The 17,438-nt window shown below is 42.1% G+C and overlaps 1 protein-coding gene across 1 annotated transcript in view; it reads left to right on the top strand.

The window, feature by feature from the left end:
• The first annotated feature begins 591 nt into the window (after positions 1-591).
• Positions 592-17,438, top strand: part of ANKFN1 (ankyrin repeat and fibronectin type III domain containing 1) — a 311,761-nt gene continuing 294,914 nt past the window's right edge. Inside the window, exon 1 of the mRNA XM_036106172.2 lies at positions 592-664. Within this exon, the coding sequence (XP_035962065.1) occupies positions 644-664 (21 nt within the window). The 5' untranslated portion in view covers positions 592-643. The remainder of the gene's footprint in view (positions 665-17,438) is intronic.

Here is a 17,438-nt window from a genome sequence, read left to right as displayed (position 1 = left end):
TCCTGGTCCCTAAAATGCAGCGAGAATGTGCTTCACCATCAAAATGACACTACCATCTCCAGGCCGGGCCCCACCAGGCTTCTAGGAAACAGACAGACAGCTCCTCTGACCAATCCAGGAGCCAAAATAATCCAGCCCAAAGCTTCAGCTAAACATTTTAATGAATTAATTGTGTATCTGATCAGTGTTATGCATCTGCTGAAGGAGGCTGGGACATACCCTTTGCAACCTTCCCGTCCCGGATTCCCTCTCTCTGTCCTACCCACCCTGTCTCATCTGTGATACAGATTTGAATCCTTCTCCTTTTAGGTGCACAAAAGCCAACTCAAATGTGATCGCAGCACCATAGATAAACTTATTCCCTCCCCACCGGGTGCCTCCTAAAACTGTTTTCACCATTTCTTTCATTCTTTGAAAGTGATTTCTTTGTGAGAAGCATGTGCGAGGCTCCCCTCCCTCTGCTCTTGACCCTGTGCAGCGATTTGGCCACTCCTGGAGCCAGGCCGTGGGAGAGGCGGCCATTCTTAGCCTCACCGGACAAAGAGGGTTCCCTTGGCAACGGGAACCGTGTGGAGGTTCGAGAAGGGGTTTCCCTCCACCCCCCAGGTTCTCTTTCAACTCAAGAGCTCACCCCGGGTCTCTCATGGAGGCGTCTCTAACCAGGGTAGGAAAACAGCAGTTTTGAATATCAGTAATTGGCGTTTGGAGACAATTGCTTTGCATGCAACAGGCAGGAAAATGTGGGGAGAGTGGGTGAGTGAACTCGGCGAGCGGGTGAGCATCCTGGGTCAGACGGAGGGAAAGCTGGTTTCGTTTCTGTACGCTGGCAAGTCTTGATCCCAAGTAGTTTGGGGCCGTAATAAAATGTATCTTTATCTTTGGGGAGGTGGGAGAATGGGGAAGGATGGAAGGAGAGAAGCTTCTAGAGGCAAGTATGTACCTTGTTTTCTGGTTTCTCTTTTATCCTTGGCTTTTTTACTTCTATAAATACAAGGCAATCAGGAATGGCGTGTTTCCATGTTAATATCAACTCTTGCTCATTATTTCTGCCAGTGCACTTGCGGCTCACTCTTGCTCACTCTCTCACCTTTTTACTCCTTTTGGACTTCATTGTCAAGGTGATGAAGAAGAAAGATTTATTCTAAAGTCAAGGGTGAACTTTTCTCATAGGAGGTCATCTCTGAACGGCTGAGCCAGGGCTTGGCACAGTTGGGACTGACTGATATAAGTCCCTCTACTAATCTTGCAGCTTGTGTTGGTATTTGAATCCTTGTCTCTGACCCAGGTTGTTCCAGAAGACCTCTAATGTGCTATCGATTGATGGAGGGAATGTCTGTTATTGACTGAGTTAGTATTAATCAGAAGTTTCTTCATTCTCATATCAAAAGTTGCTACGATAATGCAGAAGTTTATCATTGAAGTCTGGGCTGAGGGCTGGGTAGGAGACACTGAGTGGGAGAAATAATTCAGCTCTTCCGTGTCACCCCAGGACTTCAGAGTAGGTGAGGACCATGCTGAAAGGACTTCTGGAGAGTGACACCCCCCCCCCCCAGTTTAAGGTCTTTGAGAGAAGCAGAGATACACAAGTGAGGGATTGAAGGAAGCAGGCAGAGCACCATTCAACTTTCCTTTCCTTTCCTTTTCTCTCCCTCCTTTCCTCCATTTCTTCCTTCCTCCCTCTCACCCTACCTTCCTTCTTTTCTATTTCTCTCTTTCTCTCCCTCTCCCTCCCCCTCCTCCCTCCCTATCTCCCTCCCTCTCTCTTGCTCTCTTTTTAAAAATCATATGCAGAGTGAGGCCTAAGCATAACTGTTTGAGGAAGCTCTGGGAGGTGCTTTAAGGACCTCTTTGAGACTAAATTGATTACTGCATTCACCTATTAATCAACATTTCAATACCAAAAAAAAAAAATCCTATTTCTTTCATTCTATGTTCAGATTTCCAGTAAACTCTTTGGGGACAGGGACTCTACTCTTTTCATTGTTGCACCCCAGACTGTAACAATTATAGGGCCAGCCACATTTTGGATGCTCGATCAATGTTTGTAGAATTGAATGGATTCTTTTTTTTTTTTTAATTTTTTATTGTTATGTTAATCCCCATACATTACATCATTAGTTTTAGATATAGTGTTCCATGATTCATTGTTTGTGCATAACACCCAGTGCTCCATGCAGAACGTGCCCTCCTCAATACCCATCACCAGGCTAACCCATCCTCCCAACCCCCTCCCCTCTAGAACCCTCAGTTTGTTTTTCAGAGTCCATCGTCTCTCATGGTTCTTCTCCCCCTCCGATTTCCCCCCCTTCATTCTTCCCCTCCTGCTACATTCTTCTTCTTTTTTTTCTTTCTTAACATATATTGCATTATTTGTTTCAGAGGTACAGATCTGAGATTCAACAGTCTTGCACAATTCACAGCGCTTACCAGAACACATACCCTCCCCAGTGTCCATCACCCAGTCACCCCATCCCTCCCACCCCACCCCCCACTCCAGCAACCCTCAGTTTGTTTCCTGAGATTAAGAATTCCTCATATCAGTGAGGTCATATGATACATGTCTTTCTCTGTTTGACTTACTTCGCTCAGCATAATACCCTCCAGTTCCATCCACGTCGTTGCAAATGGCAAGATCTCATTCCTTTTGATGGCTGCATAATATTCCATTGTATATATATACCACATCTTCTTTATCCATTCATCTGTTGATGGACATCTTGGCTCTTTCCACAGTTTGGCTATTGTGGACATTGCTGCTATAAACATCGGGGTGCACGTAGCCTTTCGGGTCCCTACTTTTGTATCTTTGGGGTAAATACCCAGTAGTGAGAATTGAATGGATTCTTGAATGAGCAACCTGGGATGTTGTTGGATGTTTACTTCTACCATTTTGTGTGGAGTGTGGAGCTAGGGCCAGTCTCATGATCAGGAAACATAGGCTATAGCCTCATATGTGACATTAATAAGCAGCAGGACTTTGGCCAAGCTATTTCAGTTCTTTAACTCTTGGTTTCACCATCAAGTGACAGTGTTTGGGTAAGAATACTGTTTTTCCAACAAAAGTACTTACCTGAAGTTTTCATGCTGCCCTCAAGCCTGAGGAGAAGAGGATTTTGCAGAGGGGGCAGTTCTGGTCAGGAAAGGCCCCTGCAGAAAGGGATGGTGCAGTCAGTGGAGGAGGTGGAGCAACAGGGGGTCAGAGATTGGCAGCTGGAAAACTCTGGACCTTAGATGACCTCTGACATTCAGTCATGAGACTAATCTTTCCCAGTTTTGTGGCACCTCTCCTGTATTAGATACTTTCTAAGGATGAGATGAAGTAACACCCTGATTTTTTTCTGGTAAAGGCAAGCAGGCCATCCTTCCTACATGGGGACTAGGGGACAAGGTTTCACACTGCTGATAGGCTTGAATTACTACCTTCAGATAATGATCAACTAGTCCTGAGCCAGTCATACTCTGTTGCCTCATTCCCATATATTCTCTCATTTATTCAACAATTAACGGATAGTCATTGGAAGCCTACAAGATTAGACACCACTTATCAATGGACAAGATAAACTCCTTGCCTTCACAAAGCAGGAGAGAATAATAGTAATAATAATAATAATAAAGATAAACATGATTATTGCCTAGTGTGATAGGAGCTACAAAGAAAACAAAAATGTCAGGAGATAGAGTGATGGCTGGGGTTTTTATGGATAGAGTGGTCAGGAAAGTTCTCTTTGAGGAGGTGACATTTAAGTTGAGGTATCAATTAAGTGAGGGGATGAGCCATTCTCATCTGGGGAGCATATAAGATTCTAGGCTAGAGACCCCCAAAATCTTGATGTCAAAGTCTGCTTGACATGTGTAAGGCAAAGCAAAGTGTCTGGGGCTGGAACAGAGTAAGTGAAGCAGAGAAGAGAGGTCAGAAGGGTGGCATGAGATAGCAGAAACCATAGGGGCCTCGTAAGCCATGGGAAGGATTTGGGATCTATGCCATTCTGCTCACTTAATTGGAATGGCTTTATTCTATCCAAAGTGTGATGGGAAGCTACAGGGCAGATTTTGACAGGGAAGGGACAATATCTGATCAATCCAGCAACTGTGGTGAGAAGAGTATATTAGAGACAGTATCTGAAAAATGGTTAGAGTGAAGGGATTGAAAACTGAGCAGCCTACACGGGAGGCCACATGATGAATGGGAAATTTGGGTGTGGTTGGATGGACCTGGATTTGACCTTAGTCGTTCTGCCATTTGGGCAAGTTTTTTAACATCCCTTATCTCTATTTCTTCATCTATTAAAGAGGGATCGGATTACCGACTTTGGGGAGCTGAGAAGATGAAGGGAGAGTCTGTAAGTTATCTCATAGCAGATGCTCAAAATGATAGCCCTTACTGTGGGTTTTGCTTTGTTGGCTATCAACAACTCCATGGATGAGCAGGACAACTGAAGATGCCAGGCACATGGCCAGTCTCACAAGTTACCCTCTCTACTCCCTGCTTCTTTTGGGAGGAGTGAGAGGTGAGAAAGGAAGGAAGTGACTTGCCTAAAGTCAAGCAGCTGGTTAAGGTCAGGGCTGTGACTGGGGGCGAGTACTATTCTTTCTTCTATGCCAGGGGTCAGCAAACTGAGGCCCCACAGGACAGATCCAACTTGTCCCATTTTCATAAAGAACATTTAATTGGAACACAGCCATATTCATTCCTTTATGTACTGACCCTGGCTGCTTTAGCATCAGGACAGCAGAGATGAGTAGTTGCAACAGAGCCCACATGGCCTACAAAGGCTAAAATATTTACTTACTGGCTCTTTACAAAGTTTGTGAGTTCCCATTCTATACCCTTCTGCTCCCTTAATTGAAATGGCTTTATTGTAGTTAGCTTATGTATCATCAACTAGGAAGGGGACACCTTCTCCAGGTCTCCAAAACAACAAGACTGCGAGATGTTCTTGGGGAAGACACGGTCTTGGTGGAATAACACAGCAAGTGACCTTGGGCCCCTGGGAGCCAGCAAAGGAGCACTGGTCACTCAGGTGGGGCAGCAAAGGGAGAGGAGGACGACTCTGGCCAAAGAGGCGTGGATGGGGAGAAAAGGCACACTAATTCCTTGCTCTTAGCTGTTTCAGACCAAAAAGACAGCTATCTAAACCCGAGGTGAGGAGAAAGCTTGAAGGCTCAGGAAACAGGCAGATATGGCAGATTTATTTGACCACCTCAGCTTGAATGTACACTGAACTGGGCCTGTCTGGGGGACATCTCTCAGGGAGCAGGCAGACCCCAGGGCACATCACCTTATAACCCCGGATGACCATCACCAGCACTGGAAACTGTGCCTGCTTATTCTCAGACACCACAGCTCAAAATCTTAAGGGCCTACTTGGAGGGTCCTCCTTTCTTCTCAAGACTTTAGGACTGTATAGGGACTATGGTGTCTTGTCAGGGACTCTTTCCTTGCCTGGCACTCAGGAAGGCTATAGATTGGCTTCATTCTCTTTGGCCTCCATGTTCCCATTGCTGTACTTAGGTAGACCCTCTACTAGGACTCTGCATTCAATCCCAACATATGATTATTTACCTACTTTAAGGTTTTAATCTTGTGTTTGAGGGTACATTTATAGGTGTAGACCCATTGGTCAGAAAGCAGTGATGGCTTCACTTGTTAAGATGTGTGGAATCTGAGTTTGACCTTCATCCTTAGGGATTTCTCTTGACTCCTGGTTTCAGACTTCAGCTGTTGCCGTAAGCAGTGGAAACTGAGTTACACAGTTCTTCAACTCCAGGTAATATAAATACAGTACCATGTATTTCTTGGCACTTTTAACTTTCCAACTAGCCTACATGGAGAACACCCCAGCTTTTTGGAATGCTAAATAATTCACCAGACCCATCGGCCATGGTGTTTCAGAACTCAGTAGGCTCCTTCCACTGATCCAATGAACAGATGTGCTCATTTTTTGCTTGCTCGAAATGCTTCAGTCATTTGAACATCATGGACTCAGGGCTTGGACCAGCCATGCAGTGCCCTGACACCCTCACTAACTCACCGACCAAGCAACTCCCCTCACATACACCTCAAGGGCTATCTTGCCTAAAGCCTAGAAGCAGGTCAATAATTACGAGATCAAGGGCATGGTGGCTCAGTTCCAACATGGGCCCTCCCTACCTAAGACCTTTTGAAAAGGTAAAAGAAGAAAGAAAACTTTCTTAGATTCAACCAATTATTCCCTTCCTATGTCTTCTTCCACGCCGGTGCTTAGATGAGGTTAGGGCCATTGCAGGAATGGTTAACGAAACTGCAGGATTCCCCAGCTATCTGAAAGCAGAGCATTCCTACACAACCTTTCATGAGCCTCAGTGGCACAAAGCAAAGAAGCAATTACCACTCATTTATAGGGAAAATTTTTGTGCATTCCCAGACCCCCAAAATAATTTCTCTTAAGCTTTTCTGATACCTTAGGACATATCTTGCTAACAGATACAACAAGATAAATGGAGATTACGCACAGTTGCTCACAGTTCAGAGCCATGGCACTTGATGCTGAGATGCTAGTGTAAGTTCCCTGGGAAGGGACTGTGTGGGGCCACTGGCTGGCGGGCCCCCTCCCCTCCCGTGCGCACAGCCTCCATGATGGCTTGCTGCAAAACAAATGCTGAATGCTATTTTTGCTTTTCAGCATTTGGTAAAAGCAAAAATCCTCTTTGGATTTCCTTCAGTTAGCGAAACAGGTACTAATGTAGATCTTTGGTAAAAGCGAAGTGACCTAACCCAAACTTTTCAAAAGCGGGAGATGGCTGTATAACAAAAAGGCCAGCAAATCCAGAACACTGTAGGCTGGTAGCAGAGCTAGTAGGCTTCACCAAGCCACTGGGGGCTCTCGGCAAAGCAAGTGGGACTAGAACAGCCCCTACCTTCTTGGTGTTTGCCATCGAAAAAAGGAACTGCTGAAATGACATGAGCAGGCCAATTCAAGGGGGTGAAGATAGACAACTAAACCGTATGTGGAGAGGAAGGGAATGCTACAGAAGGAGCCCACGCTAAAAATAAATGGTTTTTTACAAGTGCGGTTAACTTTACTGAGACTTAAAATTACGAAACACAGCATGCATTTTCCCCCTAAAATAAAAGCTTTGAGAAAGTTTGATCTGCCTCACATAAAAAGCTACAGAAAAGGAAAGTATCTGTGAAAGCTTTTAAAATTATGACCGTATTTCAAGTATGATAATCATCAAGAATGTTTAATGCTATCAGCATTAGACTGATGTGAAATTACTTTATTTGAATCATTTTAGTCATTTGTGTTACCTCACTGAAAAGGCTCCCTAGCACTCTTATTTATGGAAAATATCTATCTACCATCATCTAGGAGCAGTCCAGGCCAGAAAAAAAAAAAAAAAGAAAGAAGAAGAAGAAGAAGAAATGGGCCAATTTCATTGAATTCTGTCTAGTGTGACAATTTTCCTGTCTCCCCAGTGAAAGTAATCACTCATTTTGTATTTAATCTGTAGCCAGAAAAATGATATTCAATGCTAAGTATGACATTTTGTGTTGTTTAGTTGGGATTGGACCCAGCTGATTGACTGAACCAGTTAAGATGGTGCCCTAATGAATCAGCCTTTGCGATGTAACCACCTAATGTTCATAATTTGGAATTGGGCATCTATCACACAGCCCTGCCCTGTCTCTAGTTCACTTTTTATTTCAGCATATCACAGTTGGCCTGAGCAGATGGTGCTTCTGTGAGTTTTCAGCATTTCTCCAGCAACACGAGATTTATAGCGTTATCTTTGTCCAGCCAGCATTTATTTCCCCAGATATAATTTTGTTCCCATTTTATATGATGTTGACAAGTAATAACTGCTGGGCGTTTCGGTGTCATGTGATTAAAGCTAGTAGTGCGTGAGAGTGTCCTCTGGCGAGAGTGCTCTCTAATCCCCCTCTTTCCAAGACACACACATTAATAATTCTTTAGCACCAGTAGTTACTGTTTTTCTTGAACATTGTCAGCCTCGCAGTCTGATGAAAAGCTTTTGTGTTTGAGGTTTGGGTTGTATTTTTGTTTATTGTACAGAAAGGTGGAAGGGTAGAGAGAAATGGGGGCTGTTAACTCTGCACGTTGTCAGTGCAGGGGTGGTAATGGAAAGAGAATTTTAAAATTATGGAATCTAAAGTGGGGACCAAGGGGGAGGAGTAATTAGAGGATTTGGCCAGCAGAGGTGGGGGCGGGGCGGAGGGCAGGGCAAGGAAATGGGAGGGGTGGGCCATCTGGTGTTAATCTCCCGCTGTGTGTTTGCGGGGCAAAATAGTCAGGGTACTTTGTCAAGGTACAGTCTGCTTTTGCAGACACAGATGGAGCAAAAGGGAGAGTAATACATGTGGTTCTAACCACCTTTCATATCTTTACAGCTAAACATTATTTATAGAAATCAATTAGTCCTCTGTCTCTGCAATTTTATTATGAGGCTCTGTCCAAGTTTCTGGCAAGCTCTTTAAGAGGATGATTGATGGTAAACTTTCAGAATGAATAAAAAATGAACCCTCCCCTAGGAATCAGTGTAGTGGAGAGAAAGGTAAATGATAAAAATTATAAACTCTGCAAGTTACTAGAAAACTGATGTAGGATCAGTGTGGTCCTTGTTACATGATTTTTTTTCCTTGCAGATTTCTTTCTTTTTTCTTTCTTTTCTTTCTTTCTTTCTTTCTTTCTTTCTCTCTTTCTCTCTTTCTCTTTTTTTTTTCTCTTTTTCTTTCTCTTTCTCTCTTTCTTTCGCACACTCAGCTATTTGCTATGGAAACTTTAAGGGAGCCTGATGCCTACAACTGAGCTTGTGGGAAAGTAAAGGTTTATTCATTTGCCAAGCTAGTAAATGCCGCTTTGATTACTGATGCTCATACAAGATAAAGAATCCCAGGAAAAAATGGACTTGAGCTTTCATGTTTTGTCTTCTGGAAACTTTTATAAGAGATGGGAGCTACCAGTCAGTCTCCGTTAAATGAGTCTAGGAGCCAAGTAATGATAAATATAAAATCCCATTGCAGTGAATTCCGTAGAGGATATGTGTTGGTTTATTTTGAAATTCTAGTCTTGGTAGTCTGCTACCAAAGCTCACACTGCCCCCCCCCCCCCCGCCCCGGCTTGGAATGAATTTGGGGCAAAGCTCATACCCTCAGGGTTTAGACCTGAAACAGTTGCAATGGCCTATGTGTGAGGATGGAATTATTAAATAAAATAAAGTTCTAAATCCAGGAGAGGGCAGGAGACAGTGGCAAGGATGTACAGGTTCTAACTCTAGCTCCTTGAATGTTGGGGTGGTAAGTTCTGTTTTGTTAACTATTTTGAGAGGATAAGGGAATTCCTTTGGCCTCTAGAATTAGAGATTTGTGTGCAACTTGAAAAATTATAAAGGACGCAGGGGGACTTCTGGCATCCATTCTCAGTTTCCATCTCTAAAATGGGATGATAATAGTGCCCACCTCACAGGTTTGCTATGAGTATTAAATGAGATCAGGCATTAAAGTATGTAACATGGTATAAGCACAACAAATTCTCCTGTGGTAGTGTCATCAGAGGATTCAGATTGACTTTTCTCATTTTCTTAAGGTTTGGTGTTCAATATAGAACTTGTTCCTATTTGTTAACTGTTAAATGTATCTGAGGAGGCCCTAGTAAGTGCCTTTAGGGTGGACAACCTTACCTTTTTTTTTGGCACCCCACCCTGTAATACTTGATATGGATCTTTGTAACAAAGCAGGTGCTAACCACTTTCTGACAAAAAATTCCCTAAGTTTAGATGGGGTTTTCTACCTCCTTAATTTAAGCTGTTGATATAAATGCATACAGGCTCTACACAAGTGCAGTTTCAAAATATGTAAAATATCTAATTTCCAAATAATAATACCCCACATCACACAGAACATCTTCCAGCTCCCAGTTTGATGAAAACACCTAAGGCAATATCTGACACATAATATGTGCTCAGTAAAACATTTTTTGAATAACGAATGAATGCATGAAACCTACATAGGAGAATAAGAGAACCAAGCAAGGAAATGTTTTTAAATAAAGATTTTATTAGCTTTTAGACTTCAATAGAAAAAAATGGCATCAACTATAATAATTGTTTGCAAGCTATAAGAAATATATCTTTCTAGTCTAAGATAAAACATTTTATTAGAAAATTTGGAGCAACTCTTAGAATCCATGAGAATGCCATACAAGCATGCTTACAAAAAAAGCAGGACTGGTAACAACACTGATTTGTAGAGCAGACACTTTAGCAGGCTGTTGGCAGCACCATGAATGAGCCCCTACCATCATTTTCATCCTAGTTCCTCTTAAGAGTCAAAGTCCCAGGAGGGAGTCTCATTGGCCTAATGTGGGTCACATGTCCATGCCACCCCCAAATGTCTTATTTACAATCCCATCAAGAATGCATAAAATGAAGAGAGGTCATTCTAAAAGAATGCTGCAGCCAAACTAAAAAGGAACAGATGGCAGAAAATAAATGTTCATATTATAAACTTACTAATATCTAGATAGAATAAATATGCATGTTGTATTAAGTTTCCTAGGGCTGCTATAATGGAGTACCATCAACTGGCTGGCATCAACAATGGAAATTTATTGTCTCACAGTTCTGGAGGCTGGAAGTCCAAGATGTAGGCAGGGTTGCTTCCTTCTGAGGGCCATGAGGGAAGCATCTGTTCCTGGTCTCTCTCCTTGGCTTCTAGATGGTCATCTTCTCCCTGTGTCTTCACATTGTCTTCCCTCGGTACATGTCTAGGTCCAAATTTCCTCTTCTTATAAGGATACCAGTCCTATTGGATTAGGACCCACCCTGCTGACTTCATTTTAATTACCTCTTTAGAGACCCTATCTCCAAATACAATTACATTCTAAAGTACTGGGGGTTAGGGAGTTAGGACTTTATCACATGAATTCAGTGGGGGGGTTGGGGGTGATTTAATTCAGACCATAATTGCATGCTATAAACATACTAATTTATTGAATTAATCAAATGAGTGGATATGTCAGTGGACAAACACCCATTGTGTTGTCTGTAGCAATTTTTAGTGAAAATGGAGTAATGGTTTAGCAAAGTCTGCAAAGATCTTTGATGTTCCAGATTTTCTGGTTGAGCTAATTATAACAGAGATAAACAGTTTTATCCCATCCATTATTTTTCTTTTAGGAACACATTTGATCCTCAACTACAGAGTTGCTGTTGGGCACTACTATAATACCATACATATTTATTTGGGAAAGAATTAAAAGCAGCAACAATAAAGCTTAGCTTTCTGATCTTGAAAAAAAATAAAATTGAAATAAAGACACATTTGAACCTTGAAAACAAGAACTGGTAACCACTTTATATCTGAAATGCCAATTTTGCCTATAAAATTTTTCAGAGATTTTTCTGAGAGCAGAGCCAAGCAGAAATGACTCATATTACCTCCACTACACATACAGATTCTCTCTTCGACTCTGGCCACTGTTCAGACTTGACTCTGTCCAGCCTTGAGCAATAAATGAAGTAAACAATATTCATGTAGTGATGCAGAAAGCCCTGGCTGGATCCTGGGCTATTTAACTTGCTTCCTAAAACTCCCAGCTCTCAGAGTTTATGGTCCTATGATTCATATTTTCTCAACACACACATTTGTGGTCTTCTCCCATGACCAGTGTCTACTCTTGCTAGACCTCATCCTCCATACCCATATTTCCTTGGAAAGACGTACTCCATTGACCAAGGAACCGAGAGGTATTTTGCTCCTGAAAGTTTAGAGGTGGTCTGTATTGTTTACGTCTGTATAGGGGTGAGATGGCATCTCAGTGCCATCAAGGCCTGGACATCGATGGGACTTTGTCCAGTCAGCCCAGTCAGCTTTGCCAAACAGTGTCTGCCCTTCTTTGCCTTCACTTCTAGTGTCTGAGAATATTAATCCACTGGATTTAGATGGCAAGCCAAACAAACAAACAAACAAGCTACATGATTGAAAGCTCCAATTCCATCTCTGAGGAAGAGATCATCTAGATACTTAAAACACCTTTGTTTATTATCTTCCCTCAGCATATCGGCATAATGGGATGTGTTTTGTGGGATGTATGTGTGTGGTGTTTATACACATAATGACATAATCACAAAAAATTTGGATGAACCTTTACCAGCAGTAGCTGGGATGACTTTGGTATAAAAAGTACCCTCCATGTGTATTAAACTCTGAGACCTCTCATAGTCTGTCTCCCACCCACATCTTTTTATTCTCCTCCACTATGGCCACACATTCCGTTTACCATGCTTTCCCAACCTTCTGCTGAGGAAGACCTCCATCATATCTCATGCACTTCTAATCCTGAAAACTTCTGAAAGTGTTTTGCAGCCCAGCCCAGAGAGCAGATCCTCTGGGAATCCTTCCCTGCCCACTTCCCTGCTTCTTAGTCTTAGTCAGATGCTCCTCCTCAACATTCCATAGCACACTGTCCATCTACACTATACCTGTTCTCATGCTGTATCATATCATACCTACTCTCATCCTGTATCATTGTTACTGTGTCTGTTTCTACCCAAATTGTGAGCTTCTTGAGGTGGGGACTGTGTAGATCTCTTATTCTCCAGCCCTTAGCACTGTGCTTGGCACATGATAAGTGCTTAATGGATAGACAAATGAATGAATGAATGAATGAATGAGTTAATTAAAGTGAAAAAAGAAATGAACAATTGGAGACACAGCTTTCTTAATATCAACAATCTAGAAGTTCTGAAAGCCTTTTTATTTGAAAGTAGTACCAAAGTTCCTTTAACATGGGCTAGTGTCCCCCAGATTCCAAGTTGAAAATAGTCTGTGATCCCCAGGTTATTCTTGGGGCCTCATGTTACAGAGTTCAGCCCATTTCTCAGGATAATGCATAAATTTGTTTCTCAATAGAAATCTGTTCTGTCAGTTAAAAATACTCAGTGGTGGTAACTATTGCACAAGCCACAGTGGAAAATAAAACCCAGTATGGACTGCCAAAATTATAGCCTGCTAAGAAGAAATGGTAATATACATAATATGTTCATTATTATGGTGTAGTGAAAAGTACACTGGACTTCGAGCCATAAGGCATAGACTCAAACCTGGTCCTCACCATTTGCTAGTTGGGTGGCGCTGGGCAAAGTTTGTTCATGTTTCAGGGCCCACCTAACCTGATTTTCATCAAATGAAATGGGGTTCACTTGAATTGTCTTATGAACTTTAAGTTCTCTGTCAATGGAATTTATATTGCTTAAGTATCTACTATGTTCCTGTCACTCTGTTAAGCATTTTAAAGATACAGATTTTCCTCAAAGTCATATGGGATCGGTTTCTTTCTGTTCCATCACATGGCTTAACAATTACAGATATTTTTTAGAAAATATTTCAAAATTACCCAGAGAGTGAGCATTGCATGCCATTGTAATTTGCTATTCTTAAGACTGTTGCTCTGTAGTATATAGAGCATATATAGATATAGTATATATATCTATATATATAGACCAGTATTCTATAGACCACTCACTATGCTAAGCAGGAGTTTATTGGCATGAGATCGGGTGGGTATTCCCTATGTCTCATCTCCTTGTCAAGTGAAGTAGATCTGCCAAGAAAATACAAATGAGCGCTGTCTGGGTAATGTGTTCTACATATCCCAACTTTTCAGAGTCCTAGTGGAATCTATGAAATGCCCGTGCCAGCAGTCAGCACCACATGCCCTCCTGTTGCCTCTGAATCAGCTGTGTGGGACGCTTGGCGTCATATAGCCCAAACATTCAGATGTTGAACTCATTTTTTTTAATTTTCATATGGGTATTTGGCACTCAGAGAAACAGCTCACTTTAGCCTGGAATACAACATCCAAGGATTGTTTAAACATGGGATTAGTCTGGGCTTTCTCTGGGGAAATGTCCTTTTCAACATCACTTTCTAGAACTGTGATCTGATCCTACTTATGAACAGCATTGTCAGCATTGTTAACACCAATGAGAACTCTTTCTCCTCTGTCATAATCATGCTCCTCCATCCTTTTTCCCTTCCACTGCCCTGATTCAGGTGTGTTTACAGGACTCCTTATTCTACCCTGGAATTCACCTAATCCTTCTCCTGCCTCTGCCTTACGCATGCACCTCTGTGTGGTACGCTGTCACTGTCATTTCAGTGCAAGCTACCTGCTGAAAAACTTGTAGAGCCTCCCTCTCACCTACATTCAGATGCATTAAGGTCTTCCAGGATTAGTGTGGAGGAAAAAAAAGCACAAGAGAAGAAATCAGGTGGTCTTTGTTCTAGTCCCAGCCATGCCACAGTGGAGCCCTGTGACCTTGGAAGGGTTGCTTTCCCTCTTGGATCATAGTTCCCTTGACTGTGAAATCAAGACTGGACAAGATCTGAGATGCAACATGAGTGGCATTCAGGCACCATTCCATTCCTATAGTGCCCTTAGAACTCACATTCATCAGTCCTTGGCTTTTTCCTAATGAGCACCAGTGAGCTTCAGAATCAACCATGCAGTCACGCCCAGCAAACCAGAGTTAACCCTTGAGATCAGAACCCTTTGACCTCCCTGTTGCTTCCTGTGCTAACTTTCCACAATCCTACCCCCTTCTTTCAATCTCACCCACCCACTGCTGTGGTTGCTTCCTGTGCTAACTTTCCACAGTCCTACCCCCTTCTTTCAATCTCACCCACCCACTACTGCAATGCAGAACCCACACTAAGGCCAGCAGCGCTCTGAATGTTTCCTCTGAATGCATTTGCAGCATTTAGGTCACTGGAAGGCCCTTTCGAGTCACAGTCCTCAGTCAGAATCCTACCCATTCTACAAAGCTCAGGTGAGCCTTGTGAAAATGTTAGTAGTAACCCCTGCTGGTTGTGATCATGCCCTCCATATCTGAGTCCCCACAGTAGGTTTTCATTCAGTAATGAGAACACTATACCACCTCTCTGACTTTGTTGACTACTATATTTAATGATACTTATGTAGCTCTCTTGGCCCTCTTCTAGACAGAAACTCCTATATTTTAAGACAAGCTGTTTAAATCCTAGTTCTTTCTATTAGTTGTAAGTCCACAGACAGGTCATTGAATCTAATTCTTAGACATCATCTACTGACACCCAGCAACTAACAGAGTGCTGAGTCATCCTACAAAATCAATAATTGTTTGTTTAGCAGGAGGAAGAGACAGACAAAGAGAGAGAAATTTGCTAAGACCTACCTGATAAGCTTAGTGTAAGGGCTAAATGAGAGGGGGGAAAAATATATATATTTTAAAATATATATATAATTTCTATATATAAAATATATATATATTTTATATATATATTTTAAAACCTTGGCTCAAATGTTAAACACATGTAATAAAATGTATCAGTTATCATTAATAATAACAAACATTTATTGAGTACCAATTTTGTGACAAGAACTATACATAATTTGGAAGCTGGCATGGTGTGGTAGAGCAGAACAAGCTTTGGAGCCAACTAAGCCTGTGTCCTCATAGCCCTTTTCTTCTACTTTGGGTGACTTTGAGTAAGTTACCTAACTCCCCTGTACCTTCATTTTTCTATATTAGGATAAACTGTGAGGACTAACTATCCTGCACTGTCATGCAGTAACACCTCCCCAATCTCTCTGTGGTAGAACTTGACAAAAGTGTCTCACTCCTGCTACACATTCATTGCAGATGATAGTTATTCAGGGTCTCAGGGGGTTGGAGGCTGGCTTCCCCATCTTGCCCCATCCTGGACACATGGAACTCCAGGTGCTTTGGCAGTGGAAGAGAGCAGAAGTTTTCACACCAGCAATTAATGCCCAACACACAAGTAACCTATGTGACTTCTAGTCACAGAGCCAACCTCAGTGGGCCTCGGAAGTGCAGCCTTTCATGAACTCAGAAGGAGAGGTGAACCGGACATCGATGACCATTAGAAATGTCTGTTGAGGATAATAATGACTACTTTGTAGGCCTCTTGGGAGAATTAAATGTAATGACCTCACCAAGTGGGTCAGGTCTCCAGCAACTGTTGGTGCCTTACCTCTTTTCCTCCTGATGAACTGGGACAAGTTGTGTGTGTAAATATATATATATTTATATATATATTTATATATATATTTATTTATTTATTTATTTATTTATTCCTTTTCCATTTCCACCTCGAGTCTTTGCACATAGTGCTGAAGAAATATTTACTAAATAACTTTAATAAGAAATTTGAAGTTATTTTTCATAAGCTGTCTTAAATTCATAGGAAATGTGGTTTTGTGGCTGTAGAGTGATGATTAATTACAAGACTCATTTAACATTTTGAGTAATTGTTATATCTAGAATATCCATAAGCATCAAAGCACTTGCTTTTGTTTTGTTTTTTAAAAAACACTTTTGGAATTCACATAACTTTCTTATAAGCCTACATTTCATTATTATTATAAGGCATCTTGTCAGCATGACAACATTGGTTTCATAGGGGTGCCAGTTTCCTTCTTCATTTTCAACAAAATCCAGACTTGGTTCAGGTATCCTCCTAACCATATTACAGCCAGGTGCTGAGGCAAGCAGGCCCCACCCAAGCTTCAGAGGAGGGCCCGAGGCACTTCAACATGCTTTCTTTCCCGTGACTGGCTCAGGAAGGAAGTCGTGCTCCAATTTGCTCCTTGAAACAAAAGGAATAGTGTGTTGGGTGGCTTGTGGGGAAAGTGTTCTCACTCTTGAGACCGAGGGACCGGGGCAGAGAGAGAGAAAGAGGGAGAAAGAGAGGAAGAGAGAGAGAGAAACTGCCTCTTTCTCCTATGGTTGGGCTGGATGTGACTCTAGAAGCTGCCACACACCAGCCTGAGGATGAATCTGAGGCTGAGGTCCACAGAGCAGAGAGATGCAGAGATGTATCAGTCAGGCCCAGAGCTTGCTCTCCTTGTTCTGTGAGGTGATAAATTGCTTATTTTTTTAAGCTAATTGGAATCAAGGTTTTCCATTACTTCCAGCTGAAAACATCCTAACTAAAACAAATACCATTATCTATTAAGACTTATTCATTAAATAAGTAAGAGCCCACTGGCTTGGGTATTTGGGAAATAGTGGTAAATATGTGAGAAACATCAGCCCCCTCACAGAGCTTGTGGTACTGAAGGGACACAATCATGGGCCCTTTGTAGTCTGCCTTGTCTCAGTAAATGGCAGCATCATCTTCCAGTTGAGCTGCCCAGAAATCCTGGAGTCATCGTGGACTCCTCTTTTTCTTATGTTATTTATCCAGTCTTTCAATACATGCATTTGGCCACACCCCCAAAATCTATTCAGACTTAATCCACTTCCCATGTCCCCTTCACTGTAACCCATCCTGGTGCGAGCTTCCATCATTGCTCCACTGGCTAACTGCAAATTGCTTCTCCGTTTGTGTATAAATGACTCTTAGCTGCCACAGTGGCCAGAGCTGCTGCTTT

Source organism: Halichoerus grypus, chromosome 2, assembly GCF_964656455.1.
Source record: "Halichoerus grypus chromosome 2, mHalGry1.hap1.1, whole genome shotgun sequence".
In the NCBI taxonomy this organism is placed as follows: domain Eukaryota; kingdom Metazoa; phylum Chordata; class Mammalia; order Carnivora; family Phocidae; genus Halichoerus; species Halichoerus grypus.
The sequence above is the reverse complement of the archived record's forward strand: the minus strand, read 5'-3'. Positions and strand labels throughout refer to the sequence as shown.